Consider the following 21,853-nt stretch of genomic DNA (forward strand, 5'->3'; position numbering starts at 1 on the left):
TGGTTCCATGCAAGAGGGAATATGCTTTTGAGGATTGCAGTACAGCACTGCTGAGAGTGCTTTTGTGCCATTTGGGGGCTGTTCAGCACCTGCCTTTAACTGGGTGGCAGTTAATGGATGCTTCCTTGTAGGGAAGGAAGGGGGGTGGGATGGTTTGGACTGACAGAGATGAGAGATCTCTGAAGCCAGGTTGTGGAACTTGGGGTTTATTGCCGAGGGCCTGGGTGCAGGGGCCTTTGGGAACTTGGGGTTTATTGCCAAGGGCCTGGGTGCAGGGGCCTTTGGGAACTTGGGGTTTATTGCCAAGGGCCTGGGTGCAGGGGCCTGCTGGGAGCTGCCAGCCACAGCTTGGAGCAGGCCCAGGAGAAGAGAGGGGTAGAGAGGATGAGAGGGTAAGAGTAAAAGGGCAAGAGAGTGAGGTTCCTGTTACAAAACAATACATCTTCTTCTGTGTTGAATATTCTGATTCTCACTAACCAATCTAATACAATATACAGATCCTATAGCATTTCCATACAGCCTGTAAGAATCACTACATTACCATACAGTGTTACATTTTAAACCCTAAAAACTCCTCTTTGGACCCCTTTTGCCAAGCTAGTGGGGTCTGCTCTGACCCTTGGGCCTGTCTGCAAGCAGAGGGAATTGTTTCATCAAAAGGGGATTACTTTCAGCCAGCCACACCATTGTTTTCCAGTTGTTCAGTAACTGAGGTATCTCAAAGCTTGCTTTCATTTCAATCTCACTTATAGTTTCTATATTCTCAAAATCTTTTGCCAGACAATGATATTTATAAGGCTTTCCTGTTTCATCTTCTCCTACACTTCCTGAAGGGGTTTCCCTTCTATAACCTGCCCATGGCACCTCCTGGGCTGACCCTTGGAGCTTGGCATGGCCGTGCTGCCATCCCTGAATCCCTGAGGAGCCTGCCTGTGTCCCCTGCCTGCTGGGCAGAAGGGAGGGCTGGGACACCCTGTGTGCCAACTTGAGCTGCTTTTGCCTGGGACAGAGTGGGCTCAACACCAAGCAAATGTCAGAGCAAAGCCTTGCACAGATTTATTCTCATTCAGGGAAATGTGCAAATCTTGGCTACGTGTTTAGGAGCACAAATATTTGAGGGAAGGAAAATGAAGGATTAGTGCACACTCATATCATAACTGTGCCTCCAAATGGAGTTAATTATGGATTTGCTTCCTCAGCCCTCCTGCTCCCCACAGGTTTTCCTTGACTAAATGAATTGTGAATCCTGTTCCTGTTGTCCGAGTTAAGTGGAGTGAAACCTGCCCTGAGTAATACTGGGGGGAAGTTTCAGTTTTAATTTTTTTATGATGAGCTTTGCCATTTAACATCATTAAACTCAGTTATCACAATTAAGTTTGCTCTAGGGCTTTTCTTGGTGCTTTTTTTGGATGGTTATTTAGTTGTTTTACTTCAGTTTCCTGAATATATAGAGTTTTAATGTTCCTGGTTTTGTCAGCCTTTTAAAAAAATTCAGCTTAAAAAAAAATGATTTCTGAGAACTTCCCAGATCAGAAAAGCAACACTCTTGATTTCAGCATGAAGAGTCTGGAGTTGTTAGTGATTAAACTAATGAGCTGTATAATTATAGCACAGATTGAGGTGCAGAGGTTTTGCAAACCATTCTTGCCCAGTTGCTGTAAAGCCAGTGCTTTCTGCCCTGCTGTTCCAGAGACTCTTTCCATGCAGGAATTGATTACACTTGCAAAATTTTCTTGTAAAATCTTTTCCCTTGTAAATCTATTCTTTCCACACATCCAATGCTGATTCAGTTAGAAATGGGTTTGCATTTAGAGGAAACTTTTTCCCTTGTTCCAGGTAGAGCCTTTCTCACAGGTCCCAGGCTGGATCTGGTAGGCAAAACCTGTGTATAACTATTGCCATCATCATGACTCCTGGTCTCCAACCCTTGTTGTCTCTGGATCATGGCAAACAGATGGTGTTCAAGTTTTATTTGAAGATCTGACTGCATTGGAAATGAGGCAAAATTCAGCCATCACTAATAGTAACAATGTCAAACCCTCAGGAAGTTTCTTTCCTCTTCTGCTTTTCCATGGTCTTCTTTATAACTCTGTTACACAACTGTTTCATGTGGATGGTTTAACCAATGGTTTTGGAGGTGCATCTGCAAAATGTTCTGGTGTTTTGTGAGCTGAATCAAGATGATTGTGGTTCCTGTGCACACAAGTGCCCTTTAGGTCTCTCCATCTTGTTAGTGTGTACAGAAATTGGATTTCATGCTGGAAAAAAAAAATTCTCTATTAAGTAGAATTACTGTTTACAGCCTTTTAATTACATTTATCATTTGAGCCCAACCATTTGTGTATTAGTAACTGCTTTCCTCACAGAGGTAACCAGCAACAACCACAGGCATTGAGCTTTGTTTGATCTAATTTTTGGAAAAATTGTTTAGCAATCACTGCTAATAGCTGGCTGATACTTGCATAGCATCCAAGTTCAACTGTACATTTGCCTTTCACAGGGCAGACTTGCAAACATGATCTGGCACCCAAACAGGCCTGTGCTAGACTAAAATTATTCATGTGTAGTTGGATAAATAAACAAATAAGGAATTTGGAGACTTTCAAGATTATTGAATATTTTTAATTGGGTATCTGCTTTTTTAACTTGGAACCACTCAAAATGGTCTTGAAACCAAGCTTTTAGGCTTCAAACAGCATTTATTTGTTTCTAGGTTGGGTATTTGTGGTTAATTAATGGATTTCATGAGCTCTGAGTAATCTTAAGAGGGGGAAACTCTTCTCCAGGATGATGGATATATCCAAGTGAACAGGTTCTGTACTCTTTACTGTCAGGTTGATGCCCCTGAAGTGTTATCTCTATGGCACTGATGGTTCTGTCCTGCTCTTCAGAAAAATGTTATTCCCTTGATGTCTGAAAATCTCAGAAAAGGTGTGAGCCCTTAAATGGGAGCAAGTGCTTTTGCAAAAGGTGACGTGAGGTGAAGAGGGGAAGTGGCAGCACAGGGGCTGTGCCTGCTCCTGAGCTGCAGAGCATAGCAAATGCTCCAAATATCAGATGTGTAAGTTGAAATTGCCTGGAGGCAGCTTAATCTTATAGGGGAGGAATTGGCATGGTGCATAAACCAAGCAGAAATGGGCCTTGGCAGCCGCAGAGCAGCAGCTCTGGGACAAGCTGTTCTGAACACTTTATTGCTTGTGGGCTCACGCTCGCTGCACTGCTGACCTGGGCAGCGTCTCCTGCTTTGATCTCTGCCTGATAGCCCCTCAACCAGGCCATCCTGTGCCTCATCCCAGCCTGAGCCAGCTTTCCAGGGAATTCTTCCTCGCTGCTGGGATTTGTGGTGCTGGGGAGTGCTGTGAAACCACCCCGGGGTGGTGCAGGGGGATGGCTGAAGCAGCTTAGAGCTGCTTCAGAGGAGGGAAGAAAACAGTGTCATGGAAATAATGCTTTCCCAAATAAAGGCCATTCCCTGCCTTTCCCAAATATAGGCCATCCCCTTTTTTGGGGATGGGGTGGGCAGGCTCTGCAGCACCTCTGTGTTCAAATCCACTTGGGCGGTTTGCTGCCTCAGGACTCGTTTCTGCTCTGTGCTGGGACAGTCTGGAGGGGTCACTGGGGCAGAATTAAAAGCTTTTTTGTTGTTCTTCTGCATGGTTTTTGGCACTGGGAAAACCTGTAGCTCTTGCAAAACGTTCAGCATCCCTGAGCTTGAACACTATCGTAACATCAGACCTCACTGGATTTTGGCTTGGGGCTTGCATCCGGAAGTATTAAAATGCTTGTGTTAGACAGGAATGCTACCCTCGATATAAATTTCCATATAAAAACCTCGACTTGTCATTTCTCCATATATTCCCCCTGATTGTCTCACCCTGATTTCTTTTTATTGCTGTTTCTGCTTGGCAAACACCGCTGTGGTCCTAGCTGCATGTCAGCCTTCCAGGGAGCTCCTACAGGGCAACGAGGCTTTAAAAATTAACAAAAATTAATATTTTAGGCTTCCCACGTGCTCTTTAAGGCTTGTCAGTGCCTGGTGAAGGAAATGTGTGAGCAATGAGTCGAGGGTGATGCAGGGGGAAGCCCACAGACTTCTCCCAGTGCCTGGGTGGCTACAGCTGTGGGCTTTCCCTGTGGGATGGGGCACCCTGTCCCTTTCCCTGCTCTCCCCTGGTGCTGCTGTGCTGGGTGGGATGGCATTTACACCTCTGAAGCCTCCTGAGCTCTGCACTGGCGAAGGGCTGTGTGGTTGTTGGCTCCAGCCTCGGTGCTGCAGGGCATGATTTCAACCATGTCTATGGAGACCAATTTTCAACATCAAAACAAACCAGCGTAAGTGGAATTTATATTACCTTTTAAAAAAGCAAGTCAACAGAGCTGAGGGCTCTGCTTCGAGGAAGCCTCTTGGGCTTGTTCGGGGAATTACTACAAATATTTTACATCCTTTTGGGGACTCCAGGCAACCTCAGCAAGCTTCTGCCCAGGACAGCTGTTGAAATACCCCAGGTTAAATAGCTGCTCACAGGGGGTTTGGGGCCTGTGGTGTGAGGCAGCACCCCTTCATCACCAAATACCTTCCACTGCTCGAAAGCATTGTCTAATTTTCAAAGCCAGGCTGATCATTCTAAATTTGCAGAAAATATTTCCCCCCCTGAAGCACAGTATTTTCATTTTGGGTGATGGTGGCCAGGAGCAAGCAGACCAAAAGCCTTGATTCTGAGTGTGTGCAAATCCAGGTGATCCTGGGGTGAAGAAATATTCTGCTGTGCAGAGCTAAAAAAAAAATCCCTGCAGCAGTATAACAGCAGTGGAAGGGTTAAATTCAAATAAGAATATGCTTTGGTGGAGGATGTGTTGTGGTGCTGCCCAAAGCCCATTGAAGAGGCAGAGTAAAGAAGGGCTGGGGGTGTTCCACCCGTCTCCAAAATGTGCTTGAACACTCAGTGCTCAAATTCAAAATAATCTTGTAAATTCAGTAATAGAGGCTAAAAACCAGAATCTGGAGATTTTATGAGTATGTTTTATTTTTTTTTTTCCTGAGCTAGTTAATGCTTATCCCAGTCTGGGGAAGAGAAACATACCAAGCTACTGGACTTAACATTTGCAAATAGCCTGGTTTAGGGATTTTGGCCTAGGTACAAGCATCAAATCATGACAAGATGAATAGTGACTTAAGTGCTTTCTTTTGTGCCAACAAGCTGCCAGCTTAGAGATGTGTTTCCATTACCTGGGTACCTGCAGGCAGGTGGATTTGGGTGGGATGTTGGTACTGAGTGGATCTTCATTTCTTTCAGTATCTTACACCTGTAGCTGGTGTGTGAGTAATCCTTCAGGAGAGCTTTATCTGCTGTGGTGTGAGTGTGGTGCCTCTCCAGCTTTGCTTTACACTCATATGCAAACAGCCATTGTGCAAAGTACAAAGTGAAGCTTCACAGGAATGGCACTGTGGCCTGCTAAGCTCTGTCACCCCAGAGAATGCAGGTACAAAAAAATTAAAACAAGTAAGGAAACATTCCTGCAAAATGTTTGCTTGTGTTAGAACTGAGTAGCTTTCAGCCTGGTATGGTTGATTGTCCATGGAATGTCAGTGCTTTATTGGACATGTTCACTGTACAATTCAAATCTTTCCTCCTCAGCATACCAGAGCAGAGGCAGAAATCTCCTGACCCCATTAAAGTTTCATGTTACTATTTTGATCCTTGTGATTTGGTTTTTAGTACAGAATCACAGGCCTTGCAGAGAGTTCTTGGCATGTTGGTTCATGTTCCTCTGCCTACCTTCCTCTGCCAACTTGTAGAGCTCTGCTGAAACAAAACAGCCCTACTAAATATTGGGGTGCAGTCTCTGCACTGATCCTGGGTTGCAAAATTGTCTGAAACCAGGTTTACTTTGGGGAGAGAAAGCAGCAAATGCCAATCTCTGTTTTAATCACTCCAAGGATCAATTCCTGCCTAATTAGTGTGTGCAGAAACAGCTTTCCTGGAAACACCATTGTCTGCGGTGCTCTGGTTCCTGCTGTCTTCCCCCAGGTAGTGCTTTTAAGCTGGGCAGAAGTGAAATTTTTCTCCCTTGAAGGTGACTTTTTTTGCAAACATTTGCTGCTGGCTGAGTTGGCTTTGATGCAGTTGTGGCCACTGCTGTGCTGGGTGTGATATTTGGGCACCGAAGCCGGTGCTGGCAGCAGCTACACAAAACCCTCAGTAATGCAGGCATGGAGGCAGCACCAACATGCTCTGTGCAGGCTGCTCCCCTCTGCTTTTGGTGACATTTCCAGGTTTTGGGCATTTGGCATCAAAAGGGCTGGTGCTGACGGCAGAGCTCCTGGCAAGGGCGTGCAGCAGCTCTGGAGCTGCTGATGGCAAACTGGAAATGCTTCCCTGTCAGGGGAAAGGCTCCTGTCCAGGACAGCCACGTATTTAATGGCTCTTGGGAGGCTTTGCTGTGGATGTGTGCACTTAAATCTCAGCCTGGTCTGGGCTTTAACATTCCCAGCATCCTGCTGTAAGAAGGGGACAGGACCCAAGCTCCAAGCTGTGTTTATGCTGCGGTGCATTTGCACAAGTGTACAAAGGTTCAGCTTCATTCCCTGCTCTGATCCCCAGTTATTCCTGATGCTGGATTAGCTTTGTGGAGTTGTGGTTTCCTCTTTGCATGGTCTGCCATAACCCTGATGCTCTCCTGGGAGGTGGTGGTCAGTCCAGAGGCCTTTGCTGTTCAAATAAAGCTGGGATGACTTCCTGCATGTGCATCACTTTGCATTTATTCCCTTTGGTTTTATTTGGCATTTCCTGCTCAATACTCAAAGCACTGTAAGGGCTCTGTTTTCCAGAGGATGCTCATCTTTACCTGAACAACTGGATATCATTAGCAAAATGTTCTGTTCCCCTTCTTTTATCCACTTCTTACTCTGGGGCAGGTCCTTTGATATGTTGCCTGTAAGAGCAGCTCTGGCACAGTGCTGTTGTGCCAAATTCCTCCTCCAGGCATGCAACAGAAAGTTTCACTTCATTATTTTTTGCCATGGCATTATTGTTTTTGCTTGTCCCCCTGATGTGTGGCCCCATGAGCCTCCTGGGATGTTGCTTTTGCTGTGACTGGGAGAGTTGTGATTTGCCAGTGCAGGCATTTGCAAGCTGCTCCTTTGGCCTGCCGTGTTTGTTTTCACCCCTGACCTTGCAGAGCTCAGGAACATTTCCATTTGCCGTGTTCATGTACAGCCTCAGCTTCTCAGAGAATGACTTATTGATTTTAATAATGCCTTTTACCCTGCTGTTTTGGTATGTTGGCTTCCCCTCTGCAGCCCTTGCTCCCAGCTTCCAAAATTTGTTTGTTTTCCTAGTTTCCATGCCGCCTGCAGGAATTTTGCTCTTTTGACTTCCCACTTGGGTGTTTGTTGTATATATTCTGTATAGGAAACATTCCTGTATGTTGCACAGAGATACTCCAGAAACACTCCAGTGCAAGAAGAAAATGTGACCCTCCAGAGGAGGTGGTCACAGGTTCAGATGTTTCTGAAGTGGCACTGGCAGGATTTAAACCTTGAGGTGCCTGTGTAACTTCCATGGCTGTGGTTTCAGAGTTTAACAGCATAAATATGTTGCTTTTGTCAACCCAGCTGGCAGGCTGCTCCATTTGAAAGCCTTTGTGTGCTTGTTCAGGTGTATGGATGGGGATGGGCCATGTCTTTGCTTTGGGAGTTTTTGTGGACCTGGAGAAGCTTTAGTGGGTGTCTTAAGGGTTGGGGGGAGAGAAAAAAGAGAATGTTTTAGTACAGCAATGCAATGAAGTGCAGGAGAGTGTGTTTGCAGGGCAGGGGCTGCTGGAGTGCTTAGCTGAGAGCTACACCTTTTGAATGTTTATCCTGTTTGAATATAAATGTACTTTGTGGTTAGGTAGAAGTTACAAAAATATTATTAACATTAAAAAATACTAATTATCTAGATGCATTTCTGTGAGGGAGCAGGGATGCAGGGTGCTGATGTTGCTTCTGGGACCACTGGGATTCTGGATCAGAAAGCAAAATAATTTATCTCATGAGAAAGGAGGTGACTGACAGAGTGAAGGTGTTTGTAAAAAAAACCTGGAGCTCACCTGAGTGTTTTGTCTGCAGGAAGTATTGCTGTGTGTCTTGGTCCCTCAGCCATGATCAAGGTGATTGCTGAGATAGCAGAGAATAAATCAGGGGGTGCCTTCAATGCTACCATGTTTCTGTGACATGATATTTGCAGTTTTTTCTGCTGAACAAATAGAATAAGTGTGAGACTTTAAGGAGTTAATTTTGAGGTCACTTAAAAAAATTACTTGTTCAATGCATATAATCAATATAAAACAGGATTTCATATCTTTTCCCATACAAAAATTACAAAAGCTGTTGTACTGCCCTTCAAATTTGCTTTGGCAACTCTAACCCAACCCTGTTTTATTAAACAGCTCTCTTTCCTCCTAATATATACAGAAATGTTTGCTGTATAAACATCTTAACTAGACATCTGCTTTTCCCCAGATATAGAGCACAGTTAACTTTTTGCCCTATTCACTGAGGCTGATCACTTTTTTCTGCTGGCCAGATGAAATAAAGTTGGGTTTTGCAGCAGATGCAGCCCAGTTCAGCTTTGCATGACGCAGGTGTTCCCCCAGCTGGGAAGTGTGGAATTGTGCCATTTTGCTGAGATGATGGGGAGGTTTAGATATGTGAGGGCGTTAAAAATAATTCTCTGTGTTAACAGTGGGCTTTGTCCCTGGTGGGCTCCATATGCTCAACAGCTGACTGGGGCAGCAGCTGTTCTATATTTTATTAGGAGACTTATAAAGTTAGAAACACGGATGATCATGCAAAACACAAGCAACTCTTTGCAGCCATGGAAACGGGGTTCAACAACAAACTTGCATTTGTGAGCCTTCCAAGCAAAATAATCCCACTGCACTGTGTTCAGGTGGTCCTGGGGAAGTGAGTGAACTTGCATTTTGATTTCCTTAAGTTCTGTTTACTCAGTCCCACTTTTCCCCTCTCTTTTCTGCCTGTTTTCTGTTTCTGAGAAGATATTAAACTTTGCATGTGATCCTGATTTAGACTTTTCTCCAACATTGATAGATTTATATGAGAATCCTTCCTGGAGTGTGCTCTTGGTAGTGGTCATGGCAATGGGATACAGAGAAGGCTGAGCAAACACTCTGCTCTCATATAATTTTTTGGGATTTTAGTGTCCCTTAGTGTCCCTAAGTAGCTTTTCAAACTCTTGTTGCATGTTTGCTGCACTTCCCTACAAATTGTAGGGAACAGGTGAAGCTCTGCTTGCCTGGAGAACTGGAGGACCTGTAGATTTCCCACCTAAAACTGTGCAGGATTTTTGGTGTACAAAAGCTCTCCTTGTTCAGGCTCTGAACCATCTTCTCATTCTGACTGTGGGCTCCTTTCAGGCTCAGTCATGTACCCCACCCCTACCCAAAACAAAACCAGCCACCCCCTGCCAGTTTCTGCTCAGCTCAGCTCCACTCCTGTTTTGCTTTGGAGGGGCTGCTGTTATTCCAGCTCCTGGCTCTCACAGAAGTGCTGCCCACACCCAGTGACCACCTTCAGGCTCAACCAGCCTGCAGAACAGTGACACATGGCTGGATCTGCACTCCTGAGCTGTGACAACCTCTGACTCGGCCCTTTGGGCTCTCAGTGGTCTGCTGGGCACATGGATATTGCAAACAGACAGGGAGTAGGGCAGTGGTGTGTAAATCAAGTGGTCTGAGCCAAGTATCCTGCACGGTGAGGTGTGCAGGACTGTGCAGGCTGAGCATGACTTGGGCAGCTGTGTGAGGTACAGCTGCCTCTGCTGCTTCTGCCCTTTGAGAGGTGTAGAAATATTTTTATATGTAATGATCAATTTTGAGTTACTGTCAGATGAGCAGAGTTTTAAAAGGAAGGCTTAAAAGAGCTGTTGGTAAAACTGATATAAAAACTAGTAGAGTAAGTCCTTGGGGCAGAGCTTGGCAGCTTGGAGACTTCAGGGATGATTTGTGGTTCCTTAATTTGCTCCAGAGACCAGCCTGGTGCCCTTCAAGTCTGGGGTCCTAAGGAGGCAAAGCCACTTGAGCCTCCTCTGGGCATCTCTCAAGAGAGAATTGCCCATAAAAGCACCAAAACTGATTTTCTTGGAGTGGGCAATGCTGAATTGCACAATTTGGAAGTTAAAAGTTGGTGTAAAAGAACAGTGCTGATGTTGAGGGTGGAGAGGGGTGTCTGAGGGGCAGCACAGCTCATGAGGACAGCCTGCATGGAGAGACAGAGTTAGTTAAAGGACCTGTAGAGGTGAGCATGTGCCATTTGCCATGGGAGTTGCATGGAGGAGCAGGAGGCTGGAGGCATCTTGCTCAGTGCTTGTGCGGTATGAAGAGTTGCCTTTCAGACAGAGTGGATTTGTAGCCATGACTGGGGAGGAAGGAGCTCCCTACAAGCCAAACTCTGTAGCAGAGACTCTTTACCATGGCAAACCCCAGTTAAATCCCACTGCAGAGCAACTGGACTTGTCCTGGGGAGCCCCTCCCTGCTGGGAGGGATGAGGAGTGCTGGGGGTCTCACCCCACTGCTTTGGGCCCCAGGCAGAGAACGTGACCCAGCACCAGCACCGTTTCCTGGCCTGTGCTGCAGCCACGTGCTCCGAGCCTTTTGGCAGATGAAGTGTTTGTTTAAAGCCACAAATGACTTCCTGCAGGAATGATCATTGGATAATGGGGTCCTGCTCTGCACTCTGCCCGGGCAGGGGGATGTGGTTGCCCTCAGCCACAGTGGTTGTGGCCTGCTCGAAGTTTTGTTCTGGAGTGAATTTTTGCTGTCAGTAAAACTAAATCTCAGTAGGCAGCAAGCTCGTTCTTCTACAAAGGAATTGTGTTGTGAGTCTTCCAAGAACTCATCCTGTACAGGCTGAGATCTGGATCCCTCTGACTGTTCAGACCTCAAAACAACTTTGCCAACTCCCACAGTACGTGACAATAGCAGCAGAAGTAACAAACTACCTCAAAAGAGACCAAATACAATATGGTAAGAGATCTTTATTAAAAATTTTGTACATCAAAGGATTAACTACTACATTTTAAACAAGAAATAAGATTTTACATATTACAAAAGATGTTATTAGTTCTTGAATTAGAAATAAATTTTATGAACACTGTACATGATACATCTGAGTTGTAAGAGCAAGAACAGGACCGAGTGCCTGAAAATGATATAACTTAATAAGAAAATGCACTCAATTCTTAGTATACAACATAATATTTCTGGAAAATAGTATGTTAACTTCAGTCTGAAAATGCTGCCTCCCTCTGAGCAGTAACTACCAACAGTGTTCTCATGGACATTTGTGCCTTGCCTGGTGATTTCCCATTTGGAGTTTCTTTCTTTGTTGGAGACATTTTCTTCCTATGGTCTATTTTTCTTGGAGAGAGCGTAATATTATTCCATGGTATGGTTAACACAATCTACATATAAAAACCCAATGCGAAGCATTTCTCACAATGTCGCTTTACCTCCAACCCAGATTAGAAAAACCAACTGTGATAGCGCATAAATGTCTACAGAAATAGATTTTTATTTACTGTTACCTTTTGGTACAAAGTAGTTAAAAATAAGAAATATATTTTAGCTTATCAGATAACCATTACTTTGTGTATCATTCGTACTACATAATTTTTTTCTTTTTTGAGATTCAGTGTAGCTGCATTAGAATTTAAAATGAAAACAAAACAGAAGATCACTTTTAAATTGCATGACCTATTTGGCTAGGAAGGGTGTGTGAAGCTTTACAGGATAGTATGAACATACAGTTCTCATATAAAAGCATAGTATGTATCTAGTCCAAGGAAGGTAATAAAAAAAAAGATTTAAATCTTTATACAGAAAGTGACAATGCCCATGTTATACTATGGAACACATCTACTAATTTGAAATTACAGGTGTAACGTGCGAATAAGAGAGATCAACTTACTAAACAAATTCTTTTAAAAAAGAGAGCAAAATCTATAAATAAAAATAGTAAGTGCTTTGTTTTGGGTACTACTCCTTGGCGGCGGGGTTGCTGCGGGCACTAGAAGGCGTAGGGGCCCACGATGATGGTTAGCCGCAGCACCGAGCTCGTGCGGTAGTTCAGGCTGTTCACCGTCAGCATCTCCAGGTCCACGATGTGCTCCCTGGGGCCCGACAGGGACTTCACCAGCACCAGCATGGCGCTCACCGTGCTGGTTTGCTGCAACAATAACAACAGCACAGCCCGGCTCAGCCCAGCCCATGGCAACTCCCTGCTGCTGTCACTGCTGTGTCTGACTGCCCTGCCTCAGCACAGGCCTGCACCAGGCAGCACAGCCCACAGCAACTCCCTGCTGCTGTCACTGCTGTGTCTGACTGCCCTGCCTCAGCACAGGCCTGCACCAGGCAGCACAGCCCAGCTCACAGCAACTCCCTGCTGCTGTCACTGCTGTGTCTGACTGCCCTGCCTCAGCACAGGCCTGCACCAGGCAGCACAGCTCACAGCAACTCCCTGCTGCTGTCACTGCTGTGTCTGACTGCCCTGCCTCAGCACAGGCCTGCACCGGGCAGCACAGCCCAGCTCACAGCAACTCCCTGCTGCTGTCACTGCTGTGTCTGACTGCCCTGCCTCAGCACAGGCCTGCACCAGGCAGCACAGCTCACAGCAACTCCCTGCTGCTGTCACTGCTGTGTCTGACTGCCCTGCCTCAGCACAGGCCTGCACCAGGCAGCACAACCCAGCTCACAGCAACTCCCTGCTGCTGTCACTGCTGTGTCTCACTGCCCTGCCTCAGCACAGGCCTGCACCAGGCAGCACAGCACAGCCCATAGCAACTCCCTGCTGCTGTCACTGCTGTGTCTCACTGCTCTGCCTCAGCACAGGCCTGCACCATGCAAGGGTGCTTTTAACACTTCCAAAGGGCCATGGCTAATCTCACACCTGGCTGTGCTGCAGGGATAACTTCACCTGACTGAGGCTCACAGGAATAAACTGTGCTGCAAAATCTGTTCCTGGTTATGCTGACTCCCCCAGAGGATGTGGGAAGTGGTAATCTATCCCAAGATGGGTTTTTGTTTTAACCCCATCTACCAGGTTTTAAAATAGAGAGAGAATAAGTGAAACAAGAGCCCTAATGTCTTTAACAGTGAGGTGGTTTGTTCAGTGGAGGGAAACTCAAAAATCTCTCTTGTGGCTCATGCTCCAGAAGTTGTGCTGTCCTTGTAAATGCTGGGATTTTTTTGTTACTGGTGTGTGCCTACTGCTGTCCCCATCTTGTTTTGTTTCAAAGTTTCTTTCCCAGTCTGGGGTTATGCTGCTGGTTTGTCAAACAGCTTTGCCTTTTCCAGATGATGATAAAAGGGTCAGCTTTGTCTCTCCCTTTGCCTACTACAAATATTTTCTCCCCATGTCATGTGAGTTGGGTGTACAGATGAATCCAATCCATTTGCTGCATCCAGGAGCCAGCTCAGCATTTCAGTACAACAGTAGGAATAACTTCCAAGCAAGCTTTTGTTTACCACAGTCCTCTGGCAGGAATAAACACGTGCTTCCTTATTTAAGGCCTGTGATTTCTTATTGGGTGGCAACAGGAGGTGGGAACTGTAACTCCCAGGGTCAGTCTGAGGGCCACACTGGGGTCTAACCCAAGTGGGACCTGCAGTGATCTTGCTGTTATTTTAAGCAAGTAGCTGTTTGTATTTTGGGGATAGTTAGGGGGTTTTGATGTGCAACCTGTAATCCAGTATTTTCCCCTGCATTTCTTAGGTCACAACAAATGATGTATGGGTGAGTAGTTCCCTGCTCCCACCTTGGGTAAACATGGTGTAAATGGCAATACCACAGCTTGGTACACTTGCTGTACTATCAAAAGCCCATAATCTCCTGATTTGAAGGAAAATAATGAAACATGAAAACCTCCCAATTACTGTATTTCTGATAGAAGGTTTTTGTGCTGAATCTGTTTTACTGAGTGTAAAGCCACATATGAAGGGAAGGATTTCCCAGGAATTTGTAAATATTATAGGGGTTCAAGAAAATGAGATTTCTTCCCAAAAAACATCTGCTTAAAAAGCAGATGTTTTAGACACTCCCATTTATGTGTATCTACTTGAATGTATCCCACTAACAGGAAATACTGCTATCCCAAGTATTTTGAACTTCCCTGGTTTTTCCTATGGGAAATAAAGGTTTAGTTATGTCTCAACACCACTCTAAGCTGGCCTGAGCTTAGCTTGGGATGGGGCACAGATTTCTAGAATGCTGTTATTGATTTCTTCTTTTGCAAAATGAGAAATGTAATTAATGTAATTGTACAAGCAATCTTTCTATAATTGTGTCCTAAACAGATTTATCTGAGGTGTTGGTACAGAGAGGGAAAGGTAGGGAGTTATTTTGTGTGAATCTGACATGGCTGTCCCAGGATTGCTAAATATTCCTGAGAGTTGGAGTCACAGTTTAGGCTCTTCAGGTAGAGGAGTTAAGGGCTTGTTGAAAACTGAAAACCAAGCACACTTGGTAAGGAAGCACCAAAAAGCTGCCAAACTTTGGGGTGTTGTGGAAGCCTTCTGGGGACCTTTGGGGTTGTCACACGGACAGGGCAGTGTCGAGACAGGGTCTGAGTGGCCCCAGTACTCACCCTCAGGTAGAACTCTCCGTTCTCATTGCCAGACTTGATCCTGAAGGTGTTGATGGTATTGGGGTAGATGCTGGTGGCCTGGATCTGGAAGATGTCGGAGGGCACGGTCCTGTCGGAGCGGATGCTCATGTACTTGTACACCACCGAGTAGGGCAGCTCCCGGCAAATGGCGTTGGACACCGGGCACACGCAGCGGCTGCCACACACACAGGGGGAGAGCACAGCAAAAGGCATTAGAACACAATGTTCTGCTTCGTTCCTTCATGGCCCTTCTTAGGATGAGCCTAAAACACAAGATTTAGTTTTTCCCTTACTTCTCCGAGGTAAGGATGTAGGGCTCTTGACAAGGATTTCTGGGGTAACAACGGAACCCTCCGTGGTAATTCCAGCAGATTTCATCCTCTCTGCATTCATTAGTGGTCTCACACTCATTTATATCTAGGAATAAGGAGGAAGGACTGTGTCAAAGCAGATGGAAACAGGGTTGCTACAAAGGTACTACAAAAAAAACCTGCTTGTCTGTTGAAACCCATCAGCTTTCCATGTCCTTGTCTAGATTTCTAGGACCTAACTAGAAAGGGTTTCTCTGTGCAGAAGTGGAATAAACTTGCTTATTGGCTGTTAAGCAAGACTGAATGTTTTTAGCTGACAGGAGATGCACATTAATCATATATAATGCAACTGTGGAAATGCTGTCAAGTTTATAATTAGCAAAGAATGGTTTTACAGCCAAAGGTGTCCTGGAGACAGAGGAAAAAGGTCTTAAGGAAGAATTGTGATTACCTGCCTTTTGCTGCTTCTCAGTTGTTATAACCTGGGTTTCATGGTCTAAAGTGCTTCATTAATGGCCACGTTTTCACCAAAATAGCTTTAGAAGGAATAGTGAAAACTCATTTATTGTGCAAAGTAGAGCTGCTTCTGCCTGAGAAAAGAGCCCTGAAGGGAGGAGACTGTGAGCCTTGCACTGTATTAATGCTCTATTTCCTGTCAGTGCCAGAGCCCCACTGTCTACCCACATGGGTTCCTAAATTTCATACAGGCACAGAAAGGCTTTATCCAAATGTAATCTCTTGGAAGGCACAAACAGGTTTTTAGATGCTTAAATCAACCATCCTGTAATGCTCAGTGTCAGCTGCTGATCTTCAGAAGGAAAAGAAACAGGATTTTGTAAGACAAAATACTGGTAAAGAAGAGTTATTTTCTCATGTTTTCTGGCCCTAATTATCACACCTCTTTATTTCTAAAAATACATTCTGTTAAATCTGGTTCTGCATTACAGAAGCAATAGTTCTTGCACTTAGAATATTGCTAATAAGATGTAGAGACTTTTAGCATCACTGAGAAAAAACCGCAAACTTGAAAATCCTGGCATTTGGTGGCACCTGGCCAGAACATTTATTTTTCTACACACGAATTATCCAAGCTGCTGAAGGCTTGCATTTTTCTCCTTTATCAGAAGAAACATATCTTTAATTTTTACTGTGACTGGATTTAGGAATCTCTCTGAAAAGAAACATGATATAAAGCCATGTTTCATGTCTGTAAAAAATGACCTGGATTTATTCAGGGACGTTGATCTCAAATTTAGAGCCACTACCTTGACATCCAAGACAAGCTTTACCTGAGGGCTGCAAAAACTGAAATTTTTGTCTTAGGAATCCAAAGGACTTGGAGTTTGAGCTGAAGGATTCAAATGAGATTAAAAGATATTTAATGAATCATCAAGTGCTTTATCAACACATCTTCTGCTATCAGCACAGTAATCCTGTCATGCAATACAACCATTTAGCCAGCAATCACCCTTAGCCTGAAGTGGTGTAAACAATGCAGGGCTGAGCCTGCCAAGGGGAGGGCACTTACCTTGGCATGTCCTGCCTCCTACTACCTGGTACCCTTCAGGGCACACGCAGGAGAACTTTCCTGGCTCGTTGACACACTGGTACTGACATAAGTAACTTGAGGTTCTGCATTCGTCAGTGTCTGCAGAGAGCAAAAGAGCTTTGTGTTATTGGCTTGTAAAATGTACCTTGTTGCAGAACTAAATATAATAGCTAAATGCTTGGGAAAAAAAAAATATCTAAAAAGAACTATCCAAAACCTGAAATGTGTTGCTTAATACCTTGAGAATGGAAGGGTGAGCTCTGCTGGGATTTTGTTAGTAATCCTCCAAAAGAAGAAGTTTGGATTTGAGGAAGCAGAAGCTAAATTAGACTTCAGAACAGGTTTGGGAAAATAACTCTTGAAATCGTGTGTACTTGCAGTATTCCAAAATATGATGACTTTGAGGAAAAAACCCACAGCTGTGAGATTAGTTACTAAGGCAAAAATGTTGCCTTTGTACTTGTGCCCTCCACTCGTGGAGTAGCTCTCTGGAAAGAGGGAAAAGTCTTTTTTTTTTTTTTTTTTTTTTGTCTTCTAATAATAATCAGTGGATACCATTCTCCTGCTTCTTTATCGTTGCGTATCCATCAGTCCCTCGTGAGGGAGGCCTGGTGTGAAACAGAACTGAAGAGTGCATGCCATCAACAGGAAATGAATTGAAACCCATCGAGAGGAGGGCTTGGCTTGGGAAGCACAGATCTCCCTCCTCCTACCTCTGAGCTGAGCCCAGCTCTTGGGCTGGGCTCAGGGTGTCCTTGGAGGCTGCATGCTTGCTGTTCCCTGCTCTGTTCAAATGGGATTAGGTTAAGCAGCTTGGTTAACCTATTATTATTATAATTATTATTATTATTAACCTAAGATTAGGTTAAGCAGAGGGAGCATCTGTAAGAGCTCTCCCAGCTCACTGGGGAGGGCAGTGCTGAAGCAGGGACCTCTCTGCCTGCAAGGCTGGTAGAAAGGATGTGGGCTCTAAGGGTGAGGTCATCATGTGTCCAAAAGGAGATTAGGGCACCCCTGTGGAGCCTCTGGCAGAGGAAATAAAGTGTTGATTGTGTAATTGTACAGGAGGCATGCTGTTTGTGTACACAGGCTGCAAAGCACCTCAAAAGCACACTTGTGGCCCCCTTAAAATCAGGAATTGGAGGTTTTGTTTTCAGAGGAGCCTAACAACACACAAAATTGCCCTTGTTTTTGCTGTGCATTCCTTTCCAATTCATTTAATAATCATCAGCATTAGACCACCCACAATTCCAGGGAGTTTGTGCCATCAGGGTTCAGAAATCTTTCTTCCCACTTGGGATCTGAAGTGCAGCAATCTGTGTCCTGTTTTGCACTTGCTATAGAGAGACCCATTCCTACCTGTACCTGAAAGCAGCTGCAGCTACTCAGGTGTGAATTAGCCTCCTTTGTACCATAAAAAATAAATATCTTAAGGGTTTTGGCTACAACTCTACCCACAGAATGTCTCCACTTCTATTCTGTCCTTTAATTCACAGAAAGGCTTCAGTGCAAACAAAAACAACAAAAAAAATTGCTTTTCCAAGACAAAACAAAAGTCTCACCTTCACAGTTGATTCTGTCACTGCTTAGCTCAAAGCCTGGATTACACTGGCAAATGAAAGAACCCAGGATATTGTAGCACTGCTGTGCACATGGGTTGTTGGCATCACATTCATTTATGTCTGAAAGGAAAAAGGAGATATTTTTCTTGTGTAGGTGGTAATTAGGCTTGGTGGATTAGTCCTTAGGCTGGGCCTGTTGCTCAGCAGAAGCTCAGTTGGCTCTCCCAATGCAGATCTGCAGACATTGGAGCAATGTTAGAGCTGTGCTTTACATTCCATGTAAAAACCAGTATTTTTCCAGGAATGAGAGTTATTCTAATGTGTGATGAATTCTCCCAAAAATGTTTAATGTGGCTATTAAGCTCCACATTCCAGTGCCTTTTTTTCAGGTATGAAATGCCAAGTCTCTATAAATAATTGATATAAGGAACACATACTGATAAGGCCTCTTAGCATGCAGTGGTTAAGATTTATTTGAGCTATTTATTACTCTGAAAATTTGTTCTTTTAAATTCCATTGCAATTATAACATAAGCCTTTGAGGCCAGTAGAGTTCTGCAGAGCTCTAAGGCCTAGACCATATTGGGGGAAGGTATTTTTCTGTGCTACATTTTTCATGGTGTTGCCCATCCCAAGAACATTTTGAGGACACTGGTATGAGAAGAGAAGCAATTTTTAATGGGAAGTTTATATAAGTCTAATCACCTCTGGAATCTATAGCCCTTGTTTGGCACAGACTGTTGATTAACTGCTGCTCCTGTCAGTCTGTGGATTTTAGTGTTTTCCCTTGTATTTCCATCCTGCATGTTTGCAATTCATGTTTGTGTTTATCAGATATCTCCATGAGCAGAGAGCTGTGCTTGGAGAAAAACCTTTGAGTTCATGGCTTATAAATGTCAGCAACACTGTAAATTTACAGATACACCTAAAAACTAACAAAGATGAGGCACTCAGAGAACTGAAACCAATGAAGAGAATATGAATTCTCTGCATAATGAACCTCCTAGTCCTGAAAATGAATGATAACAGGGAAAACTCATCACAAAGTCTTTTTTTTTCCCTCTGAGTTCATTTCTGGCAGCAGTGCAAAGGATACACATCATTCCTCCTCCAATGCTACCAGGAGGAATAAATTTGGTGGCCAAAGCCCCATTTCTGTTCGTTCCCCAAGAAATATTGACCCATTTTCAATAGAGGCAGAAGTCGTGACACAAATGTAAGAGCTACAGCTGTAAGTGCTGCTGGGGCAGATGGGAGAGTTTGTCTTGAGGCAGCAATCATCTATTCATAAATCTCCTCCTTAAGCTTTCCTCCCCTTCACCTGGCAGAAACGTGCCTGATGATGCTGGGAGGCTGGAAAGCCAGGAAAAGGGTGTTTGGTGAAGTGCTGAAAGAATCCACCTTCCATTTGAGCCATGGAAAGGGACAAGTCAGTGACTTTTGTCACCTGGCTCTGTTGTGTCCGTGGGCCATTTTTAAAATCCTATGATTTGGTGAGAACCAAGCAATTCCTGTCTCAGTGCAGAGCTGTGCAGTGTGCCAGGGTGCTTGATGAGGGTTGGCAATGCTTGGAAGGGATGGTGGAAGCTGGAAAACACAGCCTGATTTTTCTATGTATATAATATAGATTTTATATACACAAAAGAGCTGACCATCTGCATCACCAGTCTCTTGATTTTGTAGCCATTCTTTGTGCTTCTGCAGACAGTTACCTTTTATTATCACTTTCATCCTTCTAGAACAGATGTTGTGATTTCAAACTGCACATCAGTCTTTAAAATTCTACTGTGCAGCTTCCCTTAATGTTTTATTTCTAAGGGCAACATCACAGCTGAAAGGTCACTCTTCACAACCCTTGTTTAAATTTTTAACTTTTCTAGATATTCAAATGTGACCTAAAGACTTTCTTTACCACATGCTGAGGTAAATTACTTGTGATGGTGTTCACAGGGGTCCCAGGATGAGGGAAGAGATGAGAATGTTGACTATGTTTCAGAAGGCTGATTTATTATTTTATGATATATATTATATTAAAACTGTACTAAAAGAATAGAAGAAAGGATTTCAGCAGAAGGCTGGCTAAGAATAGAAAAGGAATGATTACAAAGACCTGTGACTGACTGAGACAGTCCAGACAGCTGGACTGTGATTGGCCATTAATTAGAGACAACCATGTGAGACCAATCAAAGATGCACCTGTTGCATTCCACAGCAGCAGATAATTATTGGTTACATTTTGTTTCTAAGGCCTCTTGGCTTCTCAGAAGAAAAAGTCCTAAGGAAAGGATTTTTCATAAATTGTGTCTGTGACAATTACCCTTAGCTGCAGAGGTAGAGTATTGATTGCTTCGATTCCCAGTTCTGGCCTGTGTTGTGTGAACTGGGAATAATATCAGGAAATAATAAAGCAGAACTGAAAGAACAATTCAATCTAGGATTAAATACTGAATATAAGGCTTTAGAATGTCTTTGGAAATCTGCTATGCCAACAAAAAAATTTAGAGCTTTCTTGAATGTCTGTTATTCTGCAACCCTCCTGTAACTCTCGGCTCACTCACAGAGGAGCCTTTCAGTGCAGTCTTTTCCTGGTTGGTGTTGGTTTCATTTCAGTTTGTTCGTGGCAGGTGTGTGCTGGTGTCTGGGGGGCTGTTGGGGTCCTCAGCAGTGCTTACCTACGCAGGTGTGGTTGTTGGATGCCAGCTGGAAGCCAGCGTTGCACTGGCAGTAGTAGGAGCCGGGCGTGTTCACGCAGCGGTGGTGGCAGTACGGGGGCAGGGTGCACTCGTCGATGTCTGGGGCACCAAAAACACCAGTTAGTTCACATGGAAGCACAGCACCTCCCTGCTGTTCTCGTGTCTGAGGAAAGGTAATTGCACTTGGTTAAAAGCAGGAGGAAAGCTTATGTGAGCTGGGCACTGCTTCCTTGGATATTACAAGATACACTTGAACTTTTCCTGTAAGTGACTGTTTTGTAACAAGCTTTTATGCTCCTTGTCTTCAGTGTGCATTCAAACTTTATTTTATTGACTCAGTCCTGCAGTAGTGCTTGATCTGGTTTATTTTGTGTAGGTAAAACTCAGTGTTTTGTTCAGCTTTCCCTGATCCCTCAGGATCAGACACGGTGCTGACCAACACAGCCAATGTGGCTTGGAGCTCATTTTCCCAAAAATTTGCATGCAGCACTCCTGGCACATACTAAATCTTTTCAGCTCCATTAGGAGCAGTCCAGATTTTCTGTGCAAGTACAGGGAAATGGCAAGGATAGATTAATGGACCTGAAAAGGAAACAGGTGGTTGTGCTTCCACAGGGATCCCCAGACCTTGCCTTGCTCTCCAAGTGTTTCCCATTGCTCCCATTCCCCCGGCTGCCTGTCCTGGATCCCTTCCCACCCAGCAGCACCACACCTGGCTGTGCATCTCGGGCACTGAGAGCCTTCCACAGCCTCTCCTTGCAGGTCAGCCCTGCTTTTGAGGTGGAGCAGTCTGTCTTTCCAAGAGTCAGCATTCCTGCTGTGCATCGGAGCAGGGCTTTCACCTGCCTGCCGCACAGAACATGCACCACCCCCTTCCCTTACCCCTCTGCATTTTAAAAGGCTTCCCTTCATTCTGGGGGAGCCAGTGGCTCTGGCTTTGCCTGGAAAACATGTTTTATTATTCCATTTTCATGTGTGTGTGTGTGCAGTGGCTGCCTTGAGCTGTGGTGGCTGGAGCTCGGTGAAGAAACCCAACGCTGTGCTCTGGGCTTGTACACAATGGGACATTTCAAA

The 21,853-nt window shown here is 44.6% G+C and overlaps 1 protein-coding gene across 2 annotated transcripts in view; it reads right to left on the bottom strand.

Moving 5' to 3' along the window:
* Positions 1–11,017: 11,017 nt before the first annotated feature.
* The window catches only part of EFEMP1 (EGF-like fibulin extracellular matrix protein 1), a 46,226-nt gene continuing 35,390 nt past the window's right edge, over positions 11,018–21,853 (bottom strand). For both annotated transcript variants that reach the window (XM_054629707.2, XM_054629708.2), the window contains exons 6-11: positions 20,759–20,878; positions 18,087–18,206; positions 16,504–16,623; positions 14,958–15,081; positions 14,644–14,839; positions 11,018–12,227 (exon numbers count right to left, since the gene is read on the bottom strand). In XM_054629707.2, the coding sequence (XP_054485682.1) occupies positions 12,069–12,227; positions 14,644–14,839; positions 14,958–15,081; positions 16,504–16,623; positions 18,087–18,206; positions 20,759–20,878 (839 nt within the window). In that variant the 3' untranslated portion in view covers positions 11,018–12,068. The remainder of the gene's footprint in view (positions 12,228–14,643; positions 14,840–14,957; positions 15,082–16,503; positions 16,624–18,086; positions 18,207–20,758; positions 20,879–21,853) is intronic.

The sequence above is a fragment of the Agelaius phoeniceus genome, chromosome 3, assembly GCF_051311805.1.
Source record: "Agelaius phoeniceus isolate bAgePho1 chromosome 3, bAgePho1.hap1, whole genome shotgun sequence".
In the NCBI taxonomy this organism is placed as follows: Eukaryota; Metazoa; Chordata; class Aves; order Passeriformes; family Icteridae; genus Agelaius; species Agelaius phoeniceus.